This window comes from Canis lupus, chromosome 3 (genome assembly GCF_011100685.1).
Source record: "Canis lupus familiaris isolate Mischka breed German Shepherd chromosome 3, alternate assembly UU_Cfam_GSD_1.0, whole genome shotgun sequence".
Taxonomy (NCBI): Eukaryota; Metazoa; Chordata; class Mammalia; order Carnivora; family Canidae; genus Canis; species Canis lupus.
This window is the reverse complement of record NC_049224.1, coordinates 56,149,313-56,176,997: the sequence shown is the minus strand read 5'-3', so window position 1 is coordinate 56,176,997 and position 27,685 is coordinate 56,149,313. Positions and strand designations below refer to the sequence as shown.

General features: G+C 41.7%; 2 protein-coding genes across 4 annotated transcripts in view; one reads left to right on the top strand and one right to left on the bottom strand.

Moving 5' to 3' along the window:
- Positions 1-12,084, top strand: part of SAXO2 (stabilizer of axonemal microtubules 2) — a 39,797-nt gene extending 27,713 nt beyond the window's left edge. Inside the window, exons 1-3 of one of the 2 annotated variants that reach the window (XR_005357100.1) lie at positions 6,032-6,339; positions 10,611-11,195; positions 11,888-12,084. The gene's annotated coding sequence lies outside the window, so the exon portion shown is untranslated. Of the gene's footprint in view, positions 1-6,031; positions 6,340-10,610; positions 11,196-11,887 lie in introns of those variants that run through there. The other variant, XR_005357101.1, reaches the window with a different exon arrangement.
- ADAMTSL3 (ADAMTS like 3) overlaps positions 1-27,685 on the bottom strand; it is a 337,319-nt gene that overhangs the window by 2,640 nt on the left and 306,994 nt on the right. Inside the window, exons 24-29 of one of the 2 annotated variants that reach the window (XM_038532980.1) lie at positions 22,709-22,891; positions 20,420-20,536; positions 14,029-14,212; positions 10,895-11,099; positions 5,868-5,968; positions 375-589 (exon numbers count right to left, since the gene is read on the bottom strand). In XM_038532980.1, coding sequence (XP_038388908.1) covers positions 375-589; positions 5,868-5,968; positions 10,895-11,099; positions 14,029-14,212; positions 20,420-20,536; positions 22,709-22,891 — 1,005 coding nt within the window. The remainder of the gene's footprint in view (positions 1-374; positions 590-5,867; positions 5,969-10,894; positions 11,100-14,028; positions 14,213-20,419; positions 20,537-22,708; positions 22,892-27,685) is intronic. The other variant, XM_038532981.1, reaches the window with a different exon arrangement.

Genomic DNA, 27,685 nt, shown 5'->3' with positions numbered 1-27,685 from the left:
AAATGATGGACCTGTGTCCTATCAAAATATATTTATGATTAAATTTCATAAAATAACAGTTATATATATAATATAAAAATATATGCATATATGAACATCTATGTCAAATTGTTAAGAATCCTCATCCTAGCAGATGAGACAGTAAAGGAGTGCTTGATGAGCCCCTACGAGCCAAGGCCGCTGACACCCAACTGATCTCCTGTTATCTAAAGAACGCTGAGCACCCAGAGCAAAGCTGCAGACCTCCTCAGGCCCCAGGGTGCCACGTGCATCCTGAGTGGCCCATCAGCCAGAACCTACAAGGTGGGTGCCCCCGGGGGTCTGGCTGGGACAAGGCTGCCGGGTAGGTGGTGGCAGCTGGGAGGAACACCTACTATCACAGGAAGGCCCAAGGCAGTGCCGCCAGGAAGCCGGCCTCTTCTCCTGCACACAGTGTCTCTCGGCCACCGGCCTGCAGCTCCTGGCGCGCACACACTCCACCTTCCGAGACTGGAAGCCCCGGCCGCAGGCAGCGGTGCAGGGTCTCCATGGGCCGGTGCGCCAGCATGTGTCACAAGCCCTGGAAGAGCAGTTCCTCCTCAAGCTGGGTCTGGACGAGGAAACAAAACAGAAAACAAGGGAAAAAACAAAAAGTGGAACATGGAAGAAGTGGGATGTCACTTCCGCTGGGATCAGGCCGTTTACCAAGTACCATATTTTCAATGCACTAAAGGTTTCCCAATTAGGAACCTATTGGTCTGGTGCATGCTTTGCATGGTGCATGGCTGGTAAAGCAAAGTGCATGATGCATGGCTGGTGGTGCTATTGTGACTACGATGGGCGTGCAAACCACCACTTCTCACACACAGTCAAGACTCAGGCCTCCAGAGATGCGCCCTCCTGATAAGCTGGAGCAGCTCAATTTAAGCAAGGAAGACAGGAGTGGCTCACAATCCGTCACTTAAAGTCTGCTAACAACCTTTCAGTTTTGTTGATCTAAGCCCTTGGGCTAAATTCCGTAGGAGTGTAAGTATGCGTGTGAGCCAAGCTCATCTGCTAGGAGACAGTACTCTGATATGGACAGTTAGGCCACACCATGACTCATAGTCCATTAACAGAGACCATTTGGGGACAGGGACCTAGCTCCAGTTCCTCGCCCTCGCGAACAGAACAGAAAGTTGGTGCCCTCTGATTTTGGAAGATGCTTATTCACCCCAGAAGGGAGAGTCCGCTTAGCGGAGCCACTCTGGGGTCCTGGGAGATATCTCCGCACTACCTGAGAATGTCTCCAACCCCACAGGTGGTGGGAAGAGAGCCCTGGCATGACTGAGCTGGCTTAGGAACTGTTTTCCTTCCAGGAATTTGGATGTTGCTAGAACAAGATCTGTAAACCTGAAGGCTGGGGCAGTGCTAGTCATATTTTGCCACACAGGCCAGAGAAATAGAAAAAAACAGTAATATTCAGAAAAAAAAAAGAAAGAAGAAAGCAAAACACAGAGAGCTGCAGAGACAAGAGGAGAAAAAAAAAAAACAGTGACTTCTCATTTCTTTGTCCAAGTCCTTGCATCCTCCCTTTGGATTCTTGAGGCATTTTTGTGTTCCTGTAAAAGGCTCTTTAGCAGTGCACGTGATCTGTAAGGAGTGCAGAAACCCCACTGGAAATGTAGCAGGATGGGGCAAACCTGATGGCTCCTTCAGGGAAGAGTATTACAGAGTTGGAAGCACTACTATGACTAGCCAGTAGAGGGAGACCCCATCCTCCATCAGAAGGTTTACTTGAACAACAGGGTCACACACCAAACTGCAAGATTTTACACGGAAGAGGAGCGTGTCCTGTTAATTCCAGGGCTTTATTTTCCCCACTGGGTATGAATCAGAGGGGCCAGAAGTTTAGTTGCTTTGGACAACCGGGCAGAGACCCAGTACTTCTCAGCCATCCACTGCTCCCCCCATGTAAGAGATCTGCTTTTTTTACTCAAAATTTTTGAAAAAATATTCACAGAATATACAATAAAAAAAGTATTTTAAAAGGATATCAAATTGTTGTGCACAAGTGTTGGTTGGTCCTTTCTTAATAAGAAATCGCCCACCTTTTGTGCATAAATCATACTGAGCTGACTTGTGTTGTTTCCAGCCCAAAGAATCTTCTGCTCCAATGGAAGGCAGGGCCAGTGGGAAGTCAGAAGGAGCTCCAGAGCTTATACACAAGGAGAGGACACAGGAGCTAGAGACCAACATGGAGGCTGAAGCTCAGGAGGCTAGTCATTAAAGACCCAGCGGAAGAAAGAGGTTGGTCCAGCAAGAACATCCCATATTCTCCCAGCCAGGGATAGGACTAGGGATGGGGATGCCCAAGCTAGGGGGACATGGTCTGGGCACCAGCAGTACATACATCTATGCATGGGAGCTCGTGTGCTGTCCTATATCACACATCACACACCCCCTCCTCTTCGGTTATGCCCACACCCCCAGAGGCCCCCCAGGTCCAAAAGAAGAAGCTGTGAGCAGCCTGCTCGCCTTTGATCCTCCACCCCTGGCCACTGATACCATCACTCCAACAGCAGGGCCCGACTCCAGGACTCAAGGTCCCCAACCTGCCCACTGCTCCCTCCCCTAGGGTGCTAAAGGGACAGGGACACCCCCTCTTCCTTCTCCAGCCCATGGTCAGCTCGCCCAGGCAGCAGAACAGGCCTGTAGAGAAAACACAGCAGAGACCACAAGAGGGACGCACAGCAGCTCCCTCACTGAGTCCTTCACCCACAAACCTCCAGGTATTTGGAGGAGACTCCCAGCACAAAAACAAAGCACCAGCATGTAAAAGCAGAAGAGCCAAGCCTGGATGAAGCAGGGGTGATGCAGAAAAATGAAAGCCAACCTGATCCTTCTCCTCACTCAGCCCCGGAAAGTTTTCTTCTATTATTTCTTTTAAATACTTTCACACACACAAAACCACACTTTCACATTTTCAGTTCATCTCCACATCTTTTTCTTTTTTTTTTCTTAAGATTTATTGATTTGAGAATGAGAAAGAAAGAAGAATGAGTGGGGGAAGTGGCAGAGGGGAGAGAGAGAAGCGGACTCCCTGCTGAGCAGGGAACCCGATGGGGTATCGGATCCCAGGACTCCAGGATCACCACCTGAGATAAAGGCAGACGCCTAACTGACTGAGCTGCCCAGGTGCCCCTACATCTCTTTTTCTTTCTTTTTTTTTTCTTTTCTTTTTCTTCTTTTTCTTTTCTTTTCTACATCTCTTTTTCTAAAGCCACATTTGGCCATTTATTGAGCCTTCTTACAGACCCTTCCATGCCTTCTACCTTCTCCAGTATATTTCTGCTTCTTGTTTTTGCTGCCATTGGTTGGAAAGAGTGTGGCGCATCCAGTGTGTATCCTGAAAGGAGAACATTGTGGCTGGAGCACCAAGAGTGAGGGGGTGTGAGGTTTGGGATGAGGCTGTAAGGCGAGGGAAGAGGGGCACATGGGTGGCTCAGTCGATTAAGCCTCAAGTACACTTGATTTTGGCTCAGGTTGTGATCTTGGGGTCCTGGGATTGGGCTCTGAGTTGGGCTTTGTGCTCAGCAGGGAGTGTACTCAAGATTTTCTCTCTCTCTCTCTTTCTCTGCCCCTCCCCCATGTTCTCTCTCTCTCTCTAAAAATAAATAAATATTTATCATTTATGAATAATAAATAGAAGTTAATAATAAATAAATGGAAGCTGGGAGGGCTGTGTTTTTTGTTGTTGCAGCCTGTGCTTTTGGTGTCATATCTAAAAATACCATTTCCATTTTCTTTTAAAAAATAAGTAAAGGGAGGGAAGAGTTGACCATGTGGTGTTTTCTAGACCACATCACAGACTTTGGTCCCCCTTCTTCTTAAGATCAAGTGAGATCTCTAAAGTTATTTCAGTCTGTTGGGGAGGTGTGGTGGTGGTGATGATGCTATCAGATTTGATTTTGGAAAGGGCTGCTCAGGCTGCAGTGTGAGGAGTAGGCTAGTAAGGAGCAACAGGTGGAGGGGGACCAGCGGGATGGCCTGGCTATGGGTACCCACGGTAGAGATGGAAAAAAAGAGTGAATGGGTTTGAGAAAAAGATATAAGGAATCAAAAGGTACATAAAAAGTAATCAGAGGGTGGTTCAGTCTATTGGGCATCTGATTCTTTATCTGGGCTCAGGTCATGACCTTGAGATCATGAGACTGAGCCCCACACTGGGCTCCACACTAAGCGAGGAGCCTGCTTTAGATTCTCTCTCTCCCTCTGCCTCTGCCCTTTCCCCCTTCTCGCGAGCATGTGCATGTGTTCTCTGTCTCTCTCAAAAAAGTAATCAGAAAAGCACAAATTACAAAGGATGTAATTTTTCATCCATCAGGTTGGCAACATTTTTAAAAAGACTGAAACCCGGATAATATTCATAAAAAGGGGGAACCCTCCTACACTCTTGGTAGAGACATTTTGATGGTAACTTAGTAGCATCAGAATTATGCCTGTCAATTCCATTCCATTCCATACCAAAAACTATCCTACAAGCATATAACCCTCAGTGCATAAAGTTGTATGTTCTGGGATACTGCCTGCAGCATTTATCTGCAATAGCAAAAAACGAAACAAAACAAAAACTCCAAAACCAACCTGAAACAATTCAATGCCCATCAACAATGGAATGAGGTAATGTTAAATAGTGAAAAAGAGCAAAGTGAGTCTTACGTACTAAGATGGGGGAAAAGTCTGTAATGTAGTGATTAAGTTTAAAAAGCAAGTTTCGGAAAAATACATCAGGTATGTTAAAAAGAAAGCTCAATCCGCATATGAATCTGTGTTGTAAGCATCTCTGAGAATGCAAAGTGAAACATCTGGGTAATGCACATCAGCCTGTGTGTGGTCTCTATCTTCTCAGCAAAAGACAAAACTAGGTTGTCTGTTGAGAGGAGGGCAGCTGTTCCAAACAACTTCCATTTCAGGAAAATAGTTCTGGCTTGAGCTGTGTTGTGGGGAATAGGAAATGCGGCAGATTCTACACTGCCAAACCTTACTGAAGGCTCAAAATGGAAACTGAGCCAACTGTCAAGGTCATTTCCTTTTCTCTGGCAACACTCAGGGTGGGGAGGAAGGAAGAGGAGCCATATCTCGAGCACCTGCTATGACCCAGGCTGCTTAGGGGCTCCTCGCTAGCCAACTACTCAAAACTTCCCAACCATAATTTTACGTGGACGGTACTATCCCAATTTGCAAATTAGGAGGCTGGGTAGCCCAGGTCACACAACAAAAGAAGGAGAGAATTCAGAATTCCTTCATGCTTGCTGGGGAGCGCTTCCCTGCGATGGTGGAGAGACCAGGCAGAAGGAGCCTGGGTCTCTGGGTGACCTCATGAAACAATGCTCTCTACCCCAAACCATGCACCAGCCTTGACTTCTACACAAGAGAAAAGCAAACTCCTTTCTTGTTTAAGCCCCATCACAAGGCAAAAGCTGATTTCATTCTCTGCTAAACCCCCATGCCAACATCCTAAACAACATAGTTTCTAGACAGAGGAATACCGTGGTTCACTGAACACATTAGGAAGACGTAATCTATAAACTTAAATATTATTAGGCTTGACCAACTTTGTATATAGAGGGAAAAATATCTGTTCTCAGTGCTACTCTTTTTTCTCTTTGGGGTATCCCTCTCTCAAGATGTTTAACATTCAAATAATTTGTACTTGTACATAGTAGTTAATATTTCAGTATGATGTATACTATCGAGGATGGCACAATCAGAAGTCATCATTGGATAGGAATTGTCAATTGTGAGAGGTGGTAGACAGGAGAAGTCATTCGTTTCATTTTTCAAGCATTCACAGCCACGGACTGATGCAGATGATGATTCATGTCACCCTGGGGCAGGGCCATTACCTCCTTCTGTCATCGCAACGGGGGTCAGAGCTGTTGTGGTGTTGACAAACTGCATGATGCTGCTGCATCCTGCCAGGGCGGCCCAGGCAACGTGCAGGACACTAGAACAAAAGCACAAGGCAGCATAAACAACATTGTGAGGTCACGCGTGCTGTGGTACCACAAGGTCACACATCAAACCCCAGCTACAGGGGACCAGTGGTTCCCCAGGGGAGGTCATGGAAGTTGGGAGGGCCAGACAGCCTTCCCTCAGAGCCAGGAAGATTACCTGAGCATCTTCCTCCTCCTCTTCCTCCTCCCCCCACACCCTGCCCAGAAACGTAGACCATCTCTGGGGAGAAGGGAAAAAAAAGATGGGGCCAACCACTAACTGACAGGGCTCAGGTCCAGAAATGATGATGCTTAAAGTCACAAGCGACTACCAAGTTTGGGTTTTCTTGCTCTGAGTGAAAGTGGAGGCTTGTGTGTCAAGGTGAGTTCAAATGTAGAAAAAAAATTTTTCTGACATGAGGTTCTTAAATTTTCCTGTAGTCATAATATTAATTTTCCTTATACTCTGTCTTATGCTTGAAAAGGCCTTTCCCATCACACTGGTCCTATTTCCATTCACCTTCCTGGTCATGTCCTTTATAGCACCAAAGTTTTTAATTTTTACATAGCCCAAAGGCTGTGTTTTTGTTGTTGCAGCCTGTGCTTTTGGTGTCATATCTAAAATTACCATTTCCTAACCCAAGACATGAAGATTTATGTCTACATTTCTTCCAAGAGCTTTATAGTTTTAGCTCTTAAGTTTAGGTGTTTGATCCCACTCTGAGTTAACTTTTTGCATATGGTATAAGCTAGAGATCCAACTTCATTTTTCTCTGTGTGTGGATATACAGGGGTCTGGCACCATTTGTCAGAGAGATTATTCTTTCTCTGTTGAATGGTCTTGTCACCCTTGTAAGAAACCAACTGATATGGATATAGAAATTTATCTCTAGACCTAAAATTCTATTCCAGTGATCTATATCTCTATCCCTTGTTAGCACCACACTGTCTTGATTACTATATAGCTCTAATAAGTTTTGAAACTGACAAATTTGAACCCTCTAACCTTGTTATTTTTTCAGGATTGTTTTGACTATTCTGGGTCCTTCATATTTCCATATAAATTTTTGGATCAGCTTGTCAATTTCTGCAGAGAAGCCAGCTGGGATTTTATAGGGATTGTGTTGAATCTGTAGATTAATTTGGAAAGCCTGGTCAGCTTAACATTAAGTGTTCTGATCTATAAATATGGGATGTCTTTCCATTCATTTAGGCCTTCTCTAATTTCCTTTAAAAACCTCTTGTGGTTTAACACTATTTTTAATTTATTTTTTATAAAGATTTTATTTATTTATTCATGAGAGACACAGAGAGAAAGGCAGGGACATAAGCAGAGGCAGAAGCAGACTCCTTGTGGGGAGCCTGATGTGGGACTCGATCCCAGGACCCTAGGATCACGACCTGAGCCAGAGGAGATGCTCAACCACTGAGCCACCCAGGTGCCCCAACACTATTTTTTTTAAACCATTCTTCCAGTGTGGTTAATTACCTTTGAACTTTAAACCCACTTTAACACGAGTCTGTTCTCTCATTACACTGCATGACTCAGTGTTACTCCTGCAGGAATGCTGCATTATTTTATTTACATCAGATCACACCAAGTAAAGAAGGTCAACCCACCCTTCTAATAAGTTTTCCTAAAAATTTCCTGTGCTCATTTGCTCTCCCTTATGAATGTCAGAATTACCTTAAGTTCCAAAAAAGAATTCTACTGTAGTTTTAGTTGGAATTTTATTATGTATTTCAGTTCATTTAGGGGAATAGATATCTTTATAGTATGGAGAGTACCTTTTATTCATCCTTCTTTTCCTTTATCTGTTTCAATAGTGTACTCTATTTTTCTTCATAGGTTCTATTTTGGTTAATTTTATGTGTCAACTTGGCTGGAATATAGTGTGTCTAGATATCTGGCACTTATTCCAAGTGCTTCTGTGAGGATGTTTTGGAGGAGATTAACATTTAAATAAGTAGTCAAGGGAAAGCAGATTATTCTAAGTGGGTGGGGCACACTCAATCAGTTGATGGGCCAGAAAGAACAAAAAAACTGACCCTACCCCCAAATAATAGGGAATTCCTCCTAATTGTCTTTGATCTGGAATATTGACTTTCTCTTGCTTTTTGACTTGAACTGAAATGCTGGCTCTTACAGGGTCTGTGGCCTGCTGGCCTCTGGGCTGGAATGAATCTCCAGCTTCCTGACTCACTCTGCAACTCTTGGGACTTGGCGACCTCCATAACTGCATTAACTTGTTAACTCATGCATGTATGCACATGCAGGCGCGCACACACACACACACACACACACACACACACACCCAACTGGTTCTGTTCCCCTGGAGGATACCTGCTAATACAGATACGTAGATTTTGGTACTGAGAAGTGGGGTGCTACCATAACAAATATCTAAACATGTGGAAGTGGGCTTTTGTACTGGGTGACAGGTAGAGTCTAGAAGAGTTTTGAGGTGCATACTTGAAAAAGCTGGACCGAGTTAGAAATATGAACATTTAAGGGGATTCTGATGAGGTTTCAGATGGAAATAAGGAAGAACTGGAGGAAAGGCAGTCGTCATTTGAAAATGGCAAAAATACAGGGTGCCTGGGTGACTCAGTGGGTTAAGCATCAACTCTTGGTTTAGGCTTAGGTCATGATCTCAGGGTCATGAACTTGAGCTTCTGTGTTCAGCAGGGAGTCTGCTCAAGATTCTCTCTCCCTCTGTTCCTCCCCCTCCCCCACTCATGCACTTGTGCTCTCTCATGCACTCTCTTGTGTATACTTTCTCTGTCTCTCAAATAAATAAATAAATCTTTTCAAAAAACAGCAAAACTTGGCTGAATTGTGGTCCAGTGTTTTGTGGACAATAGAACTTAAAAGGGACAAAATTGGATATTTCACTGGGGAGATTTCTAAGGAAAGTGTTCAGGGTACTTCTAGGAGAATGTGAGGGGACAGATAAATTGAAGGAATCATTAAAGTAAAAAGGAACCATAACTCGAGGATTCAGAAAACTCTCAGTCCATCCATATTTCATTCAAAGAATGAGATCGTATGTTCTGGAGGGACCACTGCAGGTGTGGCTGTAACTTCACTCCATGGAGCTCCAAGGAGCTTACCCACGGAGTTAATCAGCCATCCCAGCAGAGGTCAGGAGTAGAGATAGAATTGTACCAGGAGAGATAATGATGGGACCCAATTAAGGAAGGCTTTAGAAACTGTGGATTCAAAAAAAAAAAAAAAAAAAAAAAGAAAGAAACTGTGGATTCTACAGGATGGGATAAGCCATTCAGCTGCAAACATGCTTTATTCTTCAGGAAGAGGGAAGAATGACCCCAGATTCAGAGCTCACCAGGGCTGCCACTCCCACAACAAGCCCAGGGGGGAGGTTGTTTCCTCCTCAATTTCCATGGGCCCCACTGCCCCTGCCTAGTGCTTCAGGAGCAGGACCATTCCAAAGAGCCATGTGGGAGAGACAGGCATGCTGTCTTGGGCCATGGGGGCAATGCCACTGCCCCGGTGGGTCTGGAGGGCAGAGCATCAAGCCAAAGAGGATTATTCTCAAGTGTTAAGATCTAATGGATTAGCCCTGCTAGAGTTTGGACTTGACTGGGACCCACCACCCCTTTCTTCTGATTTCTCTCTTTTGGAAAGGGAACGTCTATCCTCTGCTTGTCCCATCACTGTATTTTGGAAGGATGTAACTTGTCTGCCTCCACAGCTTTGCAGCAGGAGAGGAATTCTGAATCAGGATGGCTTGCTTCTTACCCATACCTAATTTAGGTGACATTTGGTGAGACTTTGGATTTGAATTGAGGAAAGAATGGGACAAAACTTCTAAGGATACTGGGATGAGATGAATGTACTTTGCACATGAGAAGGACATGAATTTGGGAGAGAGGGGCAGAAGGCGGAATGTTATGGACCAAACTGTGTCCCCTCAAAATTTGTATGTGGAAGCCCTAACCCCCAAAGTGATTGTATTTGGAGACAGGCTCTATAAGGAGGAATTAAAGGTGAAATGAAGTCATAAGGGTGGGGCCTTCATCTGCTAGAAATTGTGTCCTTATAAGAAGAGGGAGAGGCACCAGAAATCAATCTCTCTCTCCGTCTGCACAGAGAAGGTGCCCCCTGAGGACACAGTGAGAAGGTGGCTGTCTTGAAGTGGGAAAGAGAGGTCTCATAAAACTAATCCTGATAGAAACTTGATCTTAGACTTCCAGCCTCTGAATTTTGAGAAAATAAATTTCTACTCTTCCAGGCACACCAGTCTGTAGCATTTTGTTATGGCAACCCTAGCAGACTAACTAGCTTCCTAGACATTTCTTTTAAAATTTTTTTCCGGGATGCCTGGGTGGCTCAGTGGTTGGGTGTCTGCCTTTGACTCAGGGCATGATCCTGGAGTCCCAGGATTGAGTCCCACATCGGGCTCCCTGCGAGGAGTCTGCTTCTTCCTCTGCCTATGTCTCGGCCTCTCTCTCTATGTCTCTCATGAATAAATAAATAAGATCTTTTAAAAATTGTTTTTAAATTAAAAAAAAAAAATTTTTCTCAAACATTTTTTTTATTTATAATGTTATTCAGGGTGGTATTTGGGATACGGGCTATGAGACTTTTGTGCACATGTTACTAACATTCTTCTGCTTCTTCTCTTGAAGCCTTCTCTAATTCTGATGGCCCTGGACCAGCCCGTCTTGGAACTTCTGTCACTGAGCTACTATATTCAAAGAATCCAACTCTGATTCACCTTTACATGGGAAGACAGAGATACTAGGATTTCCAAATCTAATCCTTCACGTCAGATACATACATTAACTTTAGAAATCAATCAGATTATCCCCACCACCCAAATTTTTTTTAAAAAGAAACAACAACAACAAATGTATTAGAAGCAAAGTGATAATCACAGTTCTGTTAAAGCACTAGATTTGTCAGCTTGTACCTGGCCCCCTGGTTCGACGACCCACTGACCACAAGGATGAATGGAACATGGCCTTCTTCCTAGAGGTCTCTCCGTGGGAGCACATGCTCTTGGGGACACCACCTGCACAGTTCCGTTGGCTTTGATACGCTTGCAGGCCACTTGCCGACTGTGGAATCCTTCACCGCAAGACACAGAGCACTCTGACCATGCACCCGTGAGCCACCTGAGAACAAAAACTATGGCAGCTTAGTGAGGACTGCAATGTCAGATCCCAGAGGGAGTGTCTGGAAAAGGAAAAATTGAGCAACAGAATTACCAGGTAGAGACAAGGAACACTGGGGTGGAGTCTGCACGTACATGAGCGCTGGCACTTGTGTGGCCCCAGAGTACAGCTGGGGAAACGTTAGGTGGGAATTTAAAAAAGATGATTTCAACTCACTGAAACTAAGGGGAGAAAATAATTTTAAAACACATAGGTGCTATTTGCTCTATGAGATATTTACATGTTATTGCTATTCTTGTAGGGAAGACACCAATGTCCAAGAGGGTCAATAACTTGGTTATGGCCACATAACCACATGCCAGCAGAGCTGGGGTTGGTCTAGGCTTACTGACCCTGAAGTTCAGCAGAGCAGGGGTTCCTAACCTGAGCTCTGTGGTGTTCCAAGGGACCACGCACCCGGATAGGCAAAGAATTACCTCTTCATCATCACTGAGCTACAACTGAAACTTAGTATTCCTTTTGTTATAAATATGTCAGTCACAAAATATGGTAGTACTAGCAATATCTGGGATTTTGTTAACCAATGGAAATCATAGATGTTTTTACATGACATAATAACTGTGGGAGGCATCTCAAAATGTCATTTATATTTATCACTTCAAAATTAATGTACTGCTAGGTATTACAGTATTAACAGAGAAACAAATCCATGACTGTACCATCATTTTTTAACATGTTAGTATTGTATTTCAATGTCTTTGGTTTCCTTTTCCTTTTTCCTTTTACAGATTAAAACCGTCATTCCCCAGGCTTCTCCAGACAACCAGAGGTATCCGTGGCACAGAAAGATGAAGGACCCTCTGTGTGGAGAGCCCTAGGGTTACATGACATCTAAGTCATCTCTCGTAGATGTGAAAGTAGACAGCTGCTTATTCTAGAAATCTGCATAGGTTTGAGAATACTTAATAAACACGGTTGCTGGTAATTTTTTTTCCACTTTGTTAAGAGTTGAGAATTGACATAACCAGCTCCCCCGAGTTACTGCCACAGCGGTTCACTGCTTCCCGAGGGACAGATGACTCTGTGCAAGACCTTTCTCCACAGAACAGGACAGGTGTGGAGAGACACGTCAGCCAGGGTGCCTCCGATGGCCACAACCCTTCGAGAACATGCTCCCAGGCATCTGTTTGTTTTCCAGTGTGGCCCTGCTTCCCTCCTCCCTCCAAGACCCAGGTCAGCAGATCTAGTGTGGACCTTTGTATGAGGGCAGTGAGCTCTCCAACATAGTACCTGTCTCATGGCTGTGCTGCATAAATGCTACTGTTATTATATTTTATTTCATTTTATTTTACTGGGGATGCTGGTGCCATTTGGTCAGTTACCTGCCAGGTACTCTGTGATTCAATCAATCATTCATTCACTCCATACATATTTGTGGAAGGTGCACAATGGGGCAGACATTGTGCTAAGTGCTGGGAATAAGATGTTCTGCAAACAGCTGTGGATTTACCTCCTGGGACAGGACTGTCTAGCAGGAGAACAAGATAGATCATGGTAAGATGAAGATGAATGGCTATGAAGATGAATGATAAAAAAAAAAAAAGAAACTCCTATAGTACAGGGGCCTGGCTGAGCTTGGAGGGGAAGGTCAGGGACAGTTTCCCTAAGAGACATGAACAGAAAGAACTAAGTGCAAACAGTGTTCTAGGCAGAGGGAGCAGCATGTGCAAAGGCCCTGAGTTAGGAGGAAGGCACGCCTAAGAGACAAAAAGACAGCATGGAGTGATCACATAACCAGGCTGGGACAGACAATGACAGAGTATAATGGCAGCCCGAGGTATAAGCACAGAGGGACTTTTGTTCTTCCACTCCTGTATTCAGCCGGGCAGCAAATTTTACTAGTGTGTGTGAGGCACTGGTGTAGACTCCAGGGTGAAAAAACTGAGCAAGACAGACATACCCACAATGCTAGGGATTAGGGCCATTGTCCTAAGAACCACAAGAAGTTTTTGAAGTGTTTTAAACAAAGAGGCATCATGGAGAATTCATGTTTTATTTTTAATTTATTTTTTAAAGGTTTTATTTATTTATTCATGAGAGGCACAGAGAGAGAGGCAGAGACATAGGCAGAGAGAGAAGCAGGCTCCCTGCGGGGAGCCTGATGCGGCACTTGATCTCGGGACTCCCAAATCATGATCTGAGCCAAAGGCAGATGCTCAACCCCTGAGCCACCCAGGTGCCCCCAAATTCATGTTTTAAAGACTATTCTGCTTACGTAGGGGAAAAGCACTCTGGGGAGGGAGCCAAGAATCAGGAGGATTCTGTAGCAGTCCCCATGAGGGACGCTGATGGCATAAGCTCCTGCAGGAATGGTGGAACTGGACAAGAACAGTTGGAAGTGAGAGAAGCAGGGAGGTCTGGGATGCAGTCACTGGATCTGGAAGCCTGGGGCGGGGGGCAGATTAGGTTTGGTGGAGATCGTGCATTTGATTCTGGACATTTTTAAATTCTTGATTTCTATCATCTCTTACATTAGAAAGGTTATTAAGGGTTTTTATCCAGGGTGGAATCTAGGGAATGGCACTTTGGACAGGACCTCTGATGACTCTGGCCTGCTGCATTGTCTCCGAGGCAAACTCACAGGCCCGGCACCACTAAAGACCAGATAATACTGTGAGCACAGAAAGAAGATTTGGGGAGCGGTCAGGAGCCGAGGCTCTGAGCGCAGATCATCTTGATTTGAATTTGGCCTTTATAACAGTGCGGCCTTGGGGTCCTTGTAAAATAAGAAACCCACATCTACCTCCAAGGTAATGGTGCGGTGGTCCCCGTGAAGCACTTAGCAGAATGCCTGGTGCCAAGTACAACTTACCAGGCCTTCTAACACAAGCAAATACCTGGTACAGATGAGAAGAGTGACTACACATACCTCGGGGGGCAGTCCCGGATGTTACAGGGCTGAAACCCGGCCAGCGGCTTCTGGAGGTGTTGGCAAAAGGCCTCACTTACTTCCTGCCCGGTGGCCAGCACACACCGGGGCCTCTGAACTCGGGTTCCCAAGTGGCCACAGGTGGCAGAACAATGTGTCCAGTTACCGAGCTCCCAAAAAGGCTCTGTGGAAAGGAAATGAAATGTCATGACAGCCCTAAATGAGGTATGATGATGGGCCTGGAGCGGACATGGCTAAAGACCATCAGGAGCTGTGTCTTGGTTAGCCGAGGAGCACAGAGAGCAAACCATCCCCTAGTGCAAGGGCTCCTTTAAATTTCATGTTTCCTCCACTGACTTATTGTAATAACTGGGGAATGGTGGCCAGCATGGGGCCCTTGGACCACAGCCTGGAGAGGCGCTATTGGAGGCCAGCTGGACTTGCCAGAAAAATCCCAGAAAGAGGGAGGAGGTGCTCTGTGCAGTGGGCTGGCTCCTCGGCATTCTCCGAGCAGAGCCAAGAGGACGAGAGAGAAGGGTATCTCCAGGGGATGCTCTGACCGGTTCTAGTTCTCCAATGTGGACCAGGCGGAGAAATGAAAGACTGTTTAACAGGGACTGGGGATTAAGCACTAAGGTTAAAAATGCATTTCATTCCATTCTTACTTTTCCATTAATTCTTATCTAAACTTCAGCTTACTGCTGAAACTGCATAAATAATTTGTCGTGGAGACATCTGGAAAGGTAAGAATGGGAGTTTCCTTTAGCGAAGTTGAAGCTGACCACCTCCAATAATTATGGCTTTTTAATTTTAGTCCTCATTCCAAACAGCCTTTCCCTTCCTCTTTGACACTTGGTAAAAAAGATGAGATACAATACGATGATGACAGATTTGTGTGTGACCACAGAAGGTGCCAGATTTTCCTGTCACAATCACAAGTAATTGATGGCTACCAGCTGTGTCCACAGACTCCCTCACAGAGCAGAGCCATTTCTTTAACTTGTTGTTTTCCAGATTTTCCTTCTGATTTTTGAATTTTTGTCTTAAGTTGCATATGGCATCATTTGCAAAGCAGAACTGTATATATTTTTAGTTGGGCCCCCAGGATTACAGTTTATTTAAAACAATTTTTAAAAATAGCTGGGTTTATGGAGAACCTCATAGGTGAGGTGTACTGAATTAGACACTTGGTCATCAATTTTTCACTTAATCCTTATGGCCATCTTGTGAATTCGATCCATTTTATTTGCAGAAGTGTGAAAAAGCTAAGTGACTTGCTCAAGTCCCTTCACCCAGAACCCAAGTGTGTCTGACTTTACATTGAACTTTACTATGCCATATTTCACAAAGACACCTTGACACTTCATGACAGGACAAACATGCATTTCTTTAAAAACATGTGGTTTTTTTGTTTCTGTTTTTTAATTGAGGTGTAATTCACACACAATAAAATGCTCAGCAATCTGGTGTGCAGGTTTATGAGTTTTCACAATTGTATGTGTTCTTGTAACCATAATCCAAAGCAAGATATAAAACACTTCATCATCCAAAAAGTTTCCTCTGAATTTGATCAATTTTAATCATTAATTGAATTATTTTAATCAATTATTTTAATCCAAATTATTTTAATCAATTCCCCTAACCCTCCTTCCCAGGCAATTACTTGTTCATTTCCATAAGTATTCGTTATTAGTGTCATCTGCTCCTGGACTTCATTCATGTACTCTTTTGCATTTGGTTTCTTTTACTTCACATAAGATTTTTGAGATTAACTTGTATTGTTGTACATAGCCCATTCTCTATTGTTGCTGAATAATATTCCATCATATGAATATACTATACTTTGTTTATCTATTCTCCTTTTGGTGGCCAAAAGGAGAATATGAAGTGAAGGCTGCTATATACATTCTTGTACACATTTTTTTGTGAACATGTTTTCATTTTTCATTTACCCAGATATGGGCAAATATCTGTGAGCAGAATTGCTGTGTCAAAGGTAGGTGTATGCTTAGCTTTGTTAGAAACTAACACACAGTTTTCCAGAGTGGTTGTATTAGATTACACACCTACCACCCATACGTACAAAGAGTTTCAGTAGTTTCACATCCTTACTGAAATCTGGCATTGTCAGTCTTTTCATTTTCACTGTTCTAGTAAGTGTAAAATGGTATCTCTTTGTGGTTTTAACTGTCATTTCCCTGATGCCATCTGTAGATCTTTTGTGAACTATCTGTACAAGTTTTTGCCCATTGTTTTGGAGGGGAGGAGAGAGTTCACTGTTTTGTAGGAATTCTTTATATATTCTAGATATAAGTTCCTCATCAGACATATGTTGGGCCAATCTTTCTCCTAGCCTATGGCTTATCTACTTATATTCTTCATGGTGTGCTTGAACAGATTTTAATAATTGTGATGAGGTTCAATTTGATAATTTTTTGTTAATGGTTAGTGATTTTGGATACAAGAGCATTTGAAAAGTAGATCATATTTACTCCCATAAAAGACTTATCATTGCTTCATATGTGTTAGGACTATACTCTAGTCTTTTTTTAAATTGAAGTATAATTAACATAGAGTTGTATTAATTTCAGGTGTATAATACAGTGATTCGATAATTCTATACATTATTCAGTGCTCATCGTGATTAGTGTGCTCTTATCTCCTCACCAATTTCACCTATTCCCCATCCACCTCCCCTCTGGTAATAATCCATTTGCTCTCTGTGTTTTTTTTTTTAATTTTTATTTATTTGTGATAGTCACAGAGAGAGAGAGACAGAGGGGCAGAGACACAGGCAGAGGGAGAAGCAGGCTCCACGCACCAGAAGCCCGACGTGGGATTCGATCCCGGGTCTCCAGGGTCGCGCCTTGGGCCAAAGGCAGGCGCTAAACCGCTGCGCCACCCAGGGATCCCTGTGTTTTTTTTTTTTTAATATCTTTTTGTTTCCTTGTTCATTTGTTTATTAGATTCCATACATGAGTGAGATTATATGGTATTTGTCTTTCTCTATCTCACTTATTTCACTTAGCTTTATACCCTCCAGGTCTATCCATGTTGTTACAAATGGAGAGATTTAATTCTTTTTATGGCTGAATAATATTCCATCGTATATATAAACATATCACATCTTCTTTATCCATTCATCTATTGATGAGCATTTGGGCTGCTTCCATATCTTGGCTATTGTAAATAATGCTGCTAAAAATATACGGGTGCATATACTTTTCAAATTAGTATTTTTATTTTCTTTGGATAGATACCTGAGTAGAATTACTAGACCATATGGCAGTTCTATTTTTAAGTGTTTGAGGCACCTGCATAGTGTTTTCCATAGTGGCTGTACCAATTTACTAATATTAGTATCAATAGTACACAAAAATTCCTTTTCCTCCACATCCTCGCCCATACTTGCCATTTCTTGTCTTTTTGATTCTAGTCTTTCTGATAGGTGTGTGATGATACCTCATTGTAGTTTTGATTTCCATTTTCCTAATTATGAGTGATGTTGAGCATCTTTTCATGTGTCTGTTGGCCATCTGAATGTCTTCTCTGGAAATATGTCTGTTTAGGTCTTCTGCCCATTTTTAATCAGATTATTTGTTATCTTGCTGTAGAGTTGTATAAGTTCTTTATATATTTTGCATATTAACCCCAGATGTATCATTCACAAATATCTTCTTCCATTCAGTAGGTTGTCTTTTTGTTTTGTTGATTGTTTCCTTCACTGTGCAGAAGCTTTTTATTTTGATGTAGTCCTAATAGTTTATTTTTGCTTTCGCTTCCCTTGCCCGAGGTTACATATCTAGAAAAATGTCTCTACAGACAATGTCAGAGAGATGACTGCCTGTGCTCTCTTCTAGGATTTTTATGGTTTCAGGTTTCACAATTAGATCTTTAGTACATTTTGAGTTTATTTTCATGTATAGTGTAAGAAAGTGGTCCAGTTTCATTCTTTGCATTGTATGATACTGGAATAAAAACAGACACCTAGATCAATAGAACAGAATAGAAAGCACAGAAATAAACCCTTGCTTATATGGCCAATTATTCTATAACAAAGTAGGTCAGAATATACAATGGGGAAAAGACAGTCTCTTCAACAAATGGTGCTGGAAGAATAGGAATAAACTCTAATCTTTACCTTGACCTTCAAAGGTCCTCAGCAACCTTCTAACTTCATTTCATATCTCCTCCCTCTCCTCCACTGTGCCCCCATCACATGAATTTTCTTTGTGTTTCTTGACCACATTAAGCTTGTTGCCACTTTATGGTTCTTGCACTCACTATTCCCTCTGCCAGAAATGCTCCTTCCTCATTCTTGTGTATGGAGGGTCCTATCTTTATTGTTTAGTCTGGGCTCAAGTATCACATCCTTGGAAGGCTGGTCCTGACTTTCTTCTCCAAGGTGGCAAGCACCGTGTTATCACCCTATTTTGTTTCCTTCAAAGCACTTACCACAGGGAAATATATGTTTCCTTGTTTATTGTCCATCTTTCCTACTGGGATGCCAAGTCCATGACAGTGGGGAGCTCTTCTGTCCTGTCCACTGCCAGACAGTGCATGTTATATATTAGGTACTCAAGCAGTATTTGTTAAATTAATAAACGAGTCTCTTTGAAATGTTAAGGTAAGGATCCATTGAAGGGCTGGCATATTCCAGAATGTATACATGTGTATGTGTGTGTATGTATGTGTGTAGGAGGTGGTCAAACAAGGTAGGTAGTATTAATAAACCAAATGTTTAAATATTCCAAAGATTTCAACTTTCCAGCACTTTCAGCCTCATAAATACCTAATTTTTAAATTAATTGATTTGAAGGAGTTCCTTGATCTCATGTTCCCTTCCACATGGAATTCCTATCTGCCTTTGCACATCTGTCTCTGCCTGGAATGTTGTTCTTCCTCATCCCAGAACAAACATCATGGCCTGTGCAAAAACTTGGTTGTCTTCTCCAGAGTTAGGGCCCCTTTCTCAGTGGTGCCAGTGTAGTTGGTCATCTTTCTATTACAGCACTTGTCAAAATACCTATTTACATGCCTGCCTGTCTCTCTAGACTATGAGTGTTCCAAGGGCCAGGTCATCTCTGTACCCCAGCCTGGCAAAAGTAAGTGCCAGGCAAACACTTGTGTCTATCCAAAATTCAGATGTCAAATCCCAAATTCCAACAAAATGGTCCTAGGACGTGGGGCCTTCAGGAGGTAATAAGGTCATGAGGGTGGAGCCCCCATGAATGGGATTAGTGCCCTTACAAGAGAGAACCCAGGGATCTTCTTCACTCCTGCCATGTGAGGAAACAGTGAAAAGATGGCCATCTGTGAACGAGCAAGTGGCCTCTCATCAGACACTTGATCTGCTTGTGCCTTGATCTTGGGCTTTGCAGCCTCCAGAATTTGGAGCAATAAATGTCTGCTGTTTATAAGCTACCCAGTCTATGGTTTTTGTTTTAACAGCCAAAATAGACTAAGACAAATGCTGAATGATGAATGGATTATAGTGCATTTCATAATGGTAGTATTATATCTGAAAGAGGAGAAGAAATATATAAATACTCCTGGGGAATAATGTCATAAATAACACAAGCTGGACTGTTTGATTGGTGGTCCAATACTATTTTCCTCTTCATGCTCTCTCTGCTTCTGAGAAGGTGGGGGCCTAGGAACTACATTTCTAGACTCTCTACCTACAAAGTTATCCTTTGGGATATGTTCTACAAAGGAGAGGCATTTGTTCAAGATTTAAAAGATCAAAATGATGTAGCCAGTATTATTCCTGTATAGGACATATAATAAAGCATGAAGTCCAATAGTAGCTTCTCTGTATCCTTCTGTGATTTACTCACTTCTGAGCTACAAGAATCTGAGATCATCAGTACTAGTTTCCTGCAATTTCAGCATTTTTGATTTTCTTAACTCTACTTCTTTCCCTTGGCCTCCTAAAGAGTTTTGTAACCTTGAAATACTAAGATTATGTTCTCCTGACCAAACAGTGATGCATAACAAAGTTAGTAAGTATAGGGAAAAAACTTATGAAAAGAGAAAAATGAAAGAATTGGTTCCAGAATTCTTAGCAAATCTTCCCTCTGTGAATATTTACCAAGTTGGCAATAGTTTTAAAACTGGAAAGCCAATCCCTATTTTATCACAAATAATGATGCACATTTGGGATATGAGCTCTGCAGGCTTCCTTGGGAGTGATTTCTTTTTCGAAAATGTTTCAATATGGAAGGAACAAATTGAGCCACAGAAGACTGAGGGCAAGGGGAGAGCTGGCCAAATGCCTAGGAAAAGTTTTACTTATTGAGAAGTGCAAAACATGGAGTCTTGCAGCTTAATCCTTTTCCCTGCATGTGCCTCACAAATGGTAAATCCCTAAAAAGTCAAAATCTCTGACCTGGAGGTAGGGGTTCTCCTGTTGGGTCATTACTGTTGGTTCCCGTGTTGGATGCCTGGAGCATATGTTTTTTGTGGTCCTTGGGAAATACACTTTTACTGTCCAAACGTCTTTGTTCTGAGGAAGAAAAAGAAAGAAGAAAGGAGCCTTTCTTTTCCAGTTAAACAGTATCAATTCTTGTCCCCACTTGGGTGTTTTTAAAAAAGACAACTACTAGGAAGTCAGCTCTTTCCAAATAAATGCTCTGTCTTGGATGCTCAGGCTCACACAGATCTGGGAGTTATGTGTGGGTTTGGGTGTGTGCATGCTACAGAGGCTGTTACAGCAATTTTGCTAACATGTGGTACTTCTGCATGTTTTCATGGTTTATAGCCTAATAAGATGAAAAAAAAATAGATTCACCAAAATTCTAAAAGGGCTGGATGAGGCAGCTGAGAACAGCAGAGTTCTTCCACTCAAGAGGGGCCTTGGCAGCAGGAAAATGGATGATGTCTCATAGGGGACTTCACGTGGTGGGGAATGTGGGCTTTCAGAAAGGCCATGAAGCCTGAGCATAAGAGCAGGGCAGTGGAGGAATGCCATGTACTGTGCCATGTAAAACATTCTTGATTCCTCAGTCAAGTTAAGCAAAATGATGAACTGCTTAGTGGAAGGGACTTCTGAGGGAAGAGGTGTGCAGGGCAGAGCTGAGATGACCATGCAGCTTCATAAGTGGAGAAGATCAGAAGCAAGGAATAAGGCTGGCACTTCTCAGAGCACGGGGAGGCATTCAAGAATAAGACAGGCTTGGCCAATTCAATCAGTTGAAAATCTTCCATTCCATAATCCTAGAAGACCACAGGGATCTTTGGGAAGAGTCAAATGGAGGTACACCACTGCCTTCCTGGTCAGCACTTATGGTCCACAAGGGGTAGTATGAAGAACATTCCAAGAGAAGGTTATATATTTAGACTCTAGGAAAAATTTCTGTGGGGGTCTCCTTATTTGTATAGTGGGATTAAAACTTCCCCCCAACCCTGTGCTATTGTAAATATCAGAGGAGTTAATGAACACCAAAGTGTTTTATGCATGATAACTGTTCTAACTGCCCACATTGGCATCTCCCATCTGTTCATGTCCCTGGGTGCCTCTAAATGACAGGAAGAAAAGCCATTGGGAAGGCTCTTTTCCATCAGTCCCTTGGTTCAGCAATGGATTCTCTAATAATGTCATGCCAGGTCTGCCAACAACTCAATTTCATTCATTTGTGAAACACTGATTTAATACTTAAATACACCTGTGTTAGGTACTAGAGCTATAAGGAGGAATAATAAATGATCCTTAATGTCCATGTGACTGACTTATGGGATCAATTCTCAATTGGTTCCAAATCCTGATGGGAAAGAGGAGTATTACTTACTGAGTCCTAAAACCTCAACAATTTAAAACCTATTTTGGTGACAAGAATCTGTTGAACTCCACATATTATCCTACAGATAGTAGAAGCAGCACTGAGCTTGTCACTCTGTGCCAAGGGGCACATGGTAATGAGCTTCTCCAAATTACACTACTGATCCAACTGTACGATGTCTTAAGACTCAGTTGATTAGTATTTAATGAATACGTACTATGTATCTCATTCTATATTATATCCTCAGAGTTGCAAAACAAATCACACATGGTGTCTATAATTAAAGGACCTACAATTTAGCTGAGGAAACAACTGGAGAGAAATGTGTGTTAGGACTTAATCAGATACTGAATGGTAAGACCAGAGAAAAGAGGTCAAACAAAATCCAGATAGGAACTCTTCTGTAAAAGGCAGAAGTTGGCCCTCCATTTTTCCAAAGAGAAAGGCAGTGAGGGACACATCTTCTTTGGAGAGCAGTGTGCCCAGAAGCCATACTTCAATGGAAATAGCATGTGCGTGGCAGAGTCTATTGGATTATAGGGCAGGAACCCATGTTGACTACAACAGAGCTCGTTGCTAGCTTGGAATGGGGGTTGGGGTCAGCAGATAAGCAAATAAAGAGGCAGAAGCTGAAGGGTCTTGATTCTGAGCAGAAAACTTTATAAGTCAGTGTAGTTTTCTGGGCAGAGAAGTATTAGCAAGAAAGTCACAGCCTTCTATGAGGAGAACTGGTAGGACAAAATGTCAGACTTAGTGCTTGTTGTAAGTGGGGAGAGGGAAGCCATGGTTAAACCATTTAAGATCCATCTTGTTTATTCCTCAACTCCAGAATGACAAAACTGGGTCCTGCTTTGTATATATTACAGGAAGCACTTCAGCCAGAAGAATTTGACACTTACCCAGCACGTGGAGTACAGATGCTGCCACTGCCTTTCCAAGAACATTGGTGGCTGTGCAGACATAGGTTCCTTCATTTTCAAGGGAAACATTCTGCAACAACAGGGATCCATTGAAAAGCAAGGAAATATTGTCACTCAGAGATCCTCCTCTCTTCAACCAAGTTATATTAGGTTGAGGGACACCTTTGGAATAAAAACAAATATGACAAAGGCAAATTCCTTTAAGAATAGGGCCACAGAGCCATATGACAAATACCAGTTAGCATTTCGACCACAAGTTAATGAATGGATTTAATTACATGTAATAGGACAAGTGGCTATTTCTATACGTATAGCTCCTCTATAGCAGGTAGGGCACTCCATTAAAGCAAAGGGCTTTGGTCTACTATATATCTGACTAGTTTATGCAAGTAAGTCAATAGGAGCCAAAGAGGGTGGGATTTGCTCTATAGCAGAAAAAAAGTACAAAGTTCAGTGGGGGTAGTAGGAGAGTGGCTGGAAAAGAGCTGGTGGAGATGAAGGCAGAGACAGAGAGAAGTTCTCAGTGCTGAGTTATTGCAAAAAAAATCTCTGGAAAGCAAACATATCTACTGCATATCTTTATTTGCTGTGCAGGAGCAACAAAACATTCATCCTTCAGAAAAAATATAAAATCTTTAGGGAAAAAAACTTGTTCATTAATACTGCTGTAAAAGAGGATACTTTCAGGGAACACAACATGTTGAGTTTCAAGTCTGGATTGACATAGCAAGGTGCAGAGACTATAAGCGACATCCCTGGACACAGAGTGGAGCATGAGAAATCAAAAGAATTTCTTCCTCTAAATCTAGAGAAGTCTTAGAATTTTGCTGGGATATGAGATGCAAAGCTCAGGGGAACCTCCCTTGGTTCTTAAGAGCGAGGGCAGCCTCAGAAAATCCTGAGATCCAGCTAGGTAAGGTAAGTGGTTTTGATGAGGTGCTCTCCTCCTGCAGTGCTCTGCTTAGAGGGAAGGTGCAGGCCTGGTGAGGCTTCCTGACAAAAGAGAGGTGTCACCACTATCATCACATTTGCAATGCTCCCTACTGTGGGCAAAATGCATGCACCATGAATGCTGTGACACTGATTCCCACAGTTGTTTCCTGACCTGGGAAGTGGGTCTTGTTAGCTCCACCTTACAGCTGAGAAAGCTGGTCAAGGCAATACTAGGCTGGAACCCGAATTCCCAGAAAAGTGCTAATCACACATACATGTGTCTTTTCAGTTATTTCTTCTACAAACACACACATATATATAGAGGAGTTGAAATCTCCCAAGGTCTCCAGTTAGTAAACACTGGAGTCAAGATTCACACCCATGTGGTTTATTCCAGAACTGATCTTTTAACCACAATGTAGGTAGGTCTTGCACACTCCTTGATCAATTTATTCTGAAGCACCTTATAGTGTTCATTGCCAAAGTAAGCAGACTTTCTTTTTTTTTTTTGTAAGCAGACTTTTAAAAAATATAGCTTATGGTCGTTTATTGCTGACAATAATAAAGCTACGGGAAATTATGAACACTTGTATATTTCTCTTATATTGTCAGGTTACAGTGGATCCCTAAACAATATGGGGGCTAGGGATGCTGACTCCTCTCCCCGGCACAGTCAGAATTCCATAAGTAACTTTTGACTCCTCCAAAACTTAACTACTAACAGCCTGCTGTTGAACAGAAGCCTTACCAATAACCTAAACAGCCAACTACATATATTTTGTGTGTTAGATGTATTACATTCTGTATTTTTGCAGCTAGAAAAAATGTTATTAAGAAAACCATAAGGAAGAGAAAATGCATTTAAAGGACTGTACTGTATTTATTTTTAAAAAATCCATTTAAAGGTAGGCCTATGCAGTTCAAATTTGTTTTGTTCAAGGGTCAACTGTATTTGGAATAGTTTTCAATTGACTTTTTTTTAAGGTAAACAACCAGGGATGTCTGGGTGGCTCAGTCAGTTAAACATTTAACTCTACATTTTGGCTCAGGTCATGATCTCAGGGTCGAGATCGAGCCCTGCATTGGGTTGTGTGCTGGGCATACAGCCTGCTTAAGATTCTCTCTCTATCAATCTCCCTTTGTATTACCCCTGTCATTTACACTCTCTCTAAAAAATAAATTAATTAATAAACTAATAAAATTTAAAAGAATAAAAGGCATACAATCATATCTATACATAGTGACAATTGTATCTTTTTCCAATATTTATATCTATTATTTCTAACTATTGCATTGCATTGATTAATGTCTATAAAACAATACTGAATAAGAATAGTTACAATAGGCATATTTGTCTTATTTCCAACTTTAAAGGAAATATTACTAAAGCTTCCTCCTGATGCATGATGTTTCCTTTTGGTTTCTGATAGTTGTCAAATCAAAGAAATTTCTTTTTATTTCTAGCTGACATGGAAATTTCTAAGTCTCTGAGTTGATACTGAGTTTAATTTTCTTATTCTAAAATTAAAATATTTAGAGCTATTAATTTTCTTTTGAGTACAACTTTGACAATATATCTTATATTCTGAAATGCAATACAACTATAGCCATTCATTCATTCAAAAAAATGTTTCTGAAGTGCCTACTCTATGTGAGGCTCAATCCCGGGGCTAAGGATATAAGGATGAACTAAGTTCCTCAAGAAACTTAATTTAAGAAAAAGAAACTTAATTTTCAGAGAGGGCTTTGGAGAGAAACAGGCAATTGCAATAAAAGGAGATAAAAGTTTCTGGTAAAGGCAAACACTGGATGTCATCACATGGAAGCTGCACTTAATGCAGACTGAAGAGGTGGGAAGATCCCCACATGAAGGATCACCTAGGCTAATACCTTAGGACAAGTAGGAACATGTCAAGCAAAGGGGATAGCAGTGGTGAGGAGACTGTTTTAGGCACAGGGAACAGTAGGCATAAAGTCCTAGACACAAAGTAAAACACAGTGCACTTGGGGGATCATGGAAGTTTACTATGACTGGAGCTTAAAATGCATGGAAGAGGAGTGAGGAAAGAGGAGGTGAGAAGTGAGCAGGTGTCAGTCAAATGCAAATTTATTATCCACAGTAAAGAATGCAGTTGAATTTATTTTAAGGGAAATAGGAAACATTTAATTATTTTAAGCAATAATTATTTTAAACACTCTGAAAATATCAGATTGGTGCTTTGGAAATATCATCCTGGGTGGCTTAGTCAATCAAGCATCTGACTCTTGATTTTGGCTCAGGTCATGATCTCAGGGTCATGAGACTGAACCCCACATCAGGCTCCACAGTGGAGCCTCCCTTCCCCTCTCCCTCTGCCCCTCTCCCACCGCTTGTACTCCTGCTCAAGAAAGATAAGAAAGAAAGAAAGAAAGAAAGAAAGAAAGAAAGAAAGAAAGAAAGAAATATCAGCCTGGATGTGTTGTAAAACAAGGAAGATGGGCGACCAGGGTCAGGAGGACCAGTAGGGAAGTTATAAGTGAGAGATGAGAGACAAAGGTAGGACAATGAAGGCAGGAGCAGTGGGTTTAGAGAGATACAGGTTAACCTAGCACATATCAAGGAGGAAAAAAAACAATAGGACTTGGTGATTGACTTTACATAAGGAAGTAAAGGAGAGAGGATTTAAGGATGACATGCAGATAGATGGTGGTGCCATTAGCTGAAGCAGGGGAAACCAGAGAAGGAGTAGACCTGCCAGGAGTACATGAGAAATTATTGTAAGTGTGTTGACAGCAATTTAGCATAATCTTCCAAAATTACAGTTACATTTATTTTTTTCTAGGAATTAATGCTATCAATATACCTGCGTACAAAATGCTCCATTTACACAGTTATATAAAAGCAAAATATTGAAAACAAGTCACATATCTAACAATAGGGACCCATTAACTAACTTCTAGTATATCAATGTAATAAAATATTGATGATATACTCAAATTACTGAAAGAAAAAAGTAGCCAACCAAGAATACACCTAGCAAAACTGTCCTTCAGAAATGAAAGAGGAATAAAGACTTTCCCAGACAAACAAAAGCTGAGTGAGTTCTTCATCACTAGACCTGCCTCATAAGAAATGGTAGAGAGTTCTGCAAGTTAAAATGAAAGGACACAAAACAACACAAAAGCATGTGAAAGTATAAAACTTACTGAAGATGCTAAATATATACACAAATACAGAATACTATTATACTGTAATGGAGCTGTATAAGTCACTTTTAACTCTAGTATAAAAGTTAAAAGACAAAAGCAGTGAGACTATAAATGTGAAAAGCTGTTAATGGATACTCAATTTAAAAACATGTAAAGTGTGACATCAGTAATACAAGTAGGAAAACAGAGAGGTAAAAAATGTGTAGTTTTTGTATTAGATTGAAGTTATGTTGTAATCACCTTAAAATAATCAATTATAACTATTTTATGATTTATATAACCCCCCAATAACCACACACAAAAAAACCTATAGTAGATATGCAAAAACCAAAACCAAAAAACAAAAAATAAATTAGGTACAAATAAGGAAGATAAGGAATAAAAGCCAATAGAAAATATTAACAAAAATAAGATGCTTTTTAAAAAGATTTTATTTATTTATTCATGAGAGACACAGAGAGAGAGAGTGAGAGAGAGAGAGAGAGAGACACAGGCAGAGGGAGAAGCAGGCCCCATGCAGGGAGCCTGACATGGGACTCGATCCCAGGTTTCCAAGATCACACCCTGAGCTGAAGGCGGCACTAAGCCGTTGAGCCACCCAGGCTGCCCAGATGCTTTTTTTAAAAAAAAATAAAATAAAATAAAAATATAAACTAAACTGACAAACCTTTATCTAAACTTACTAAAAATCTTAAGAGGATTCAAATAAATAAAATAAATGAAAAAGGAGACATTAAGACTGATGATACAGAAACCAAAAGGATCACAAGAGACTATTATGGGTAATTATACACCAAACCTAGAAGAAATGTATATGTTCACAGAAACATACAA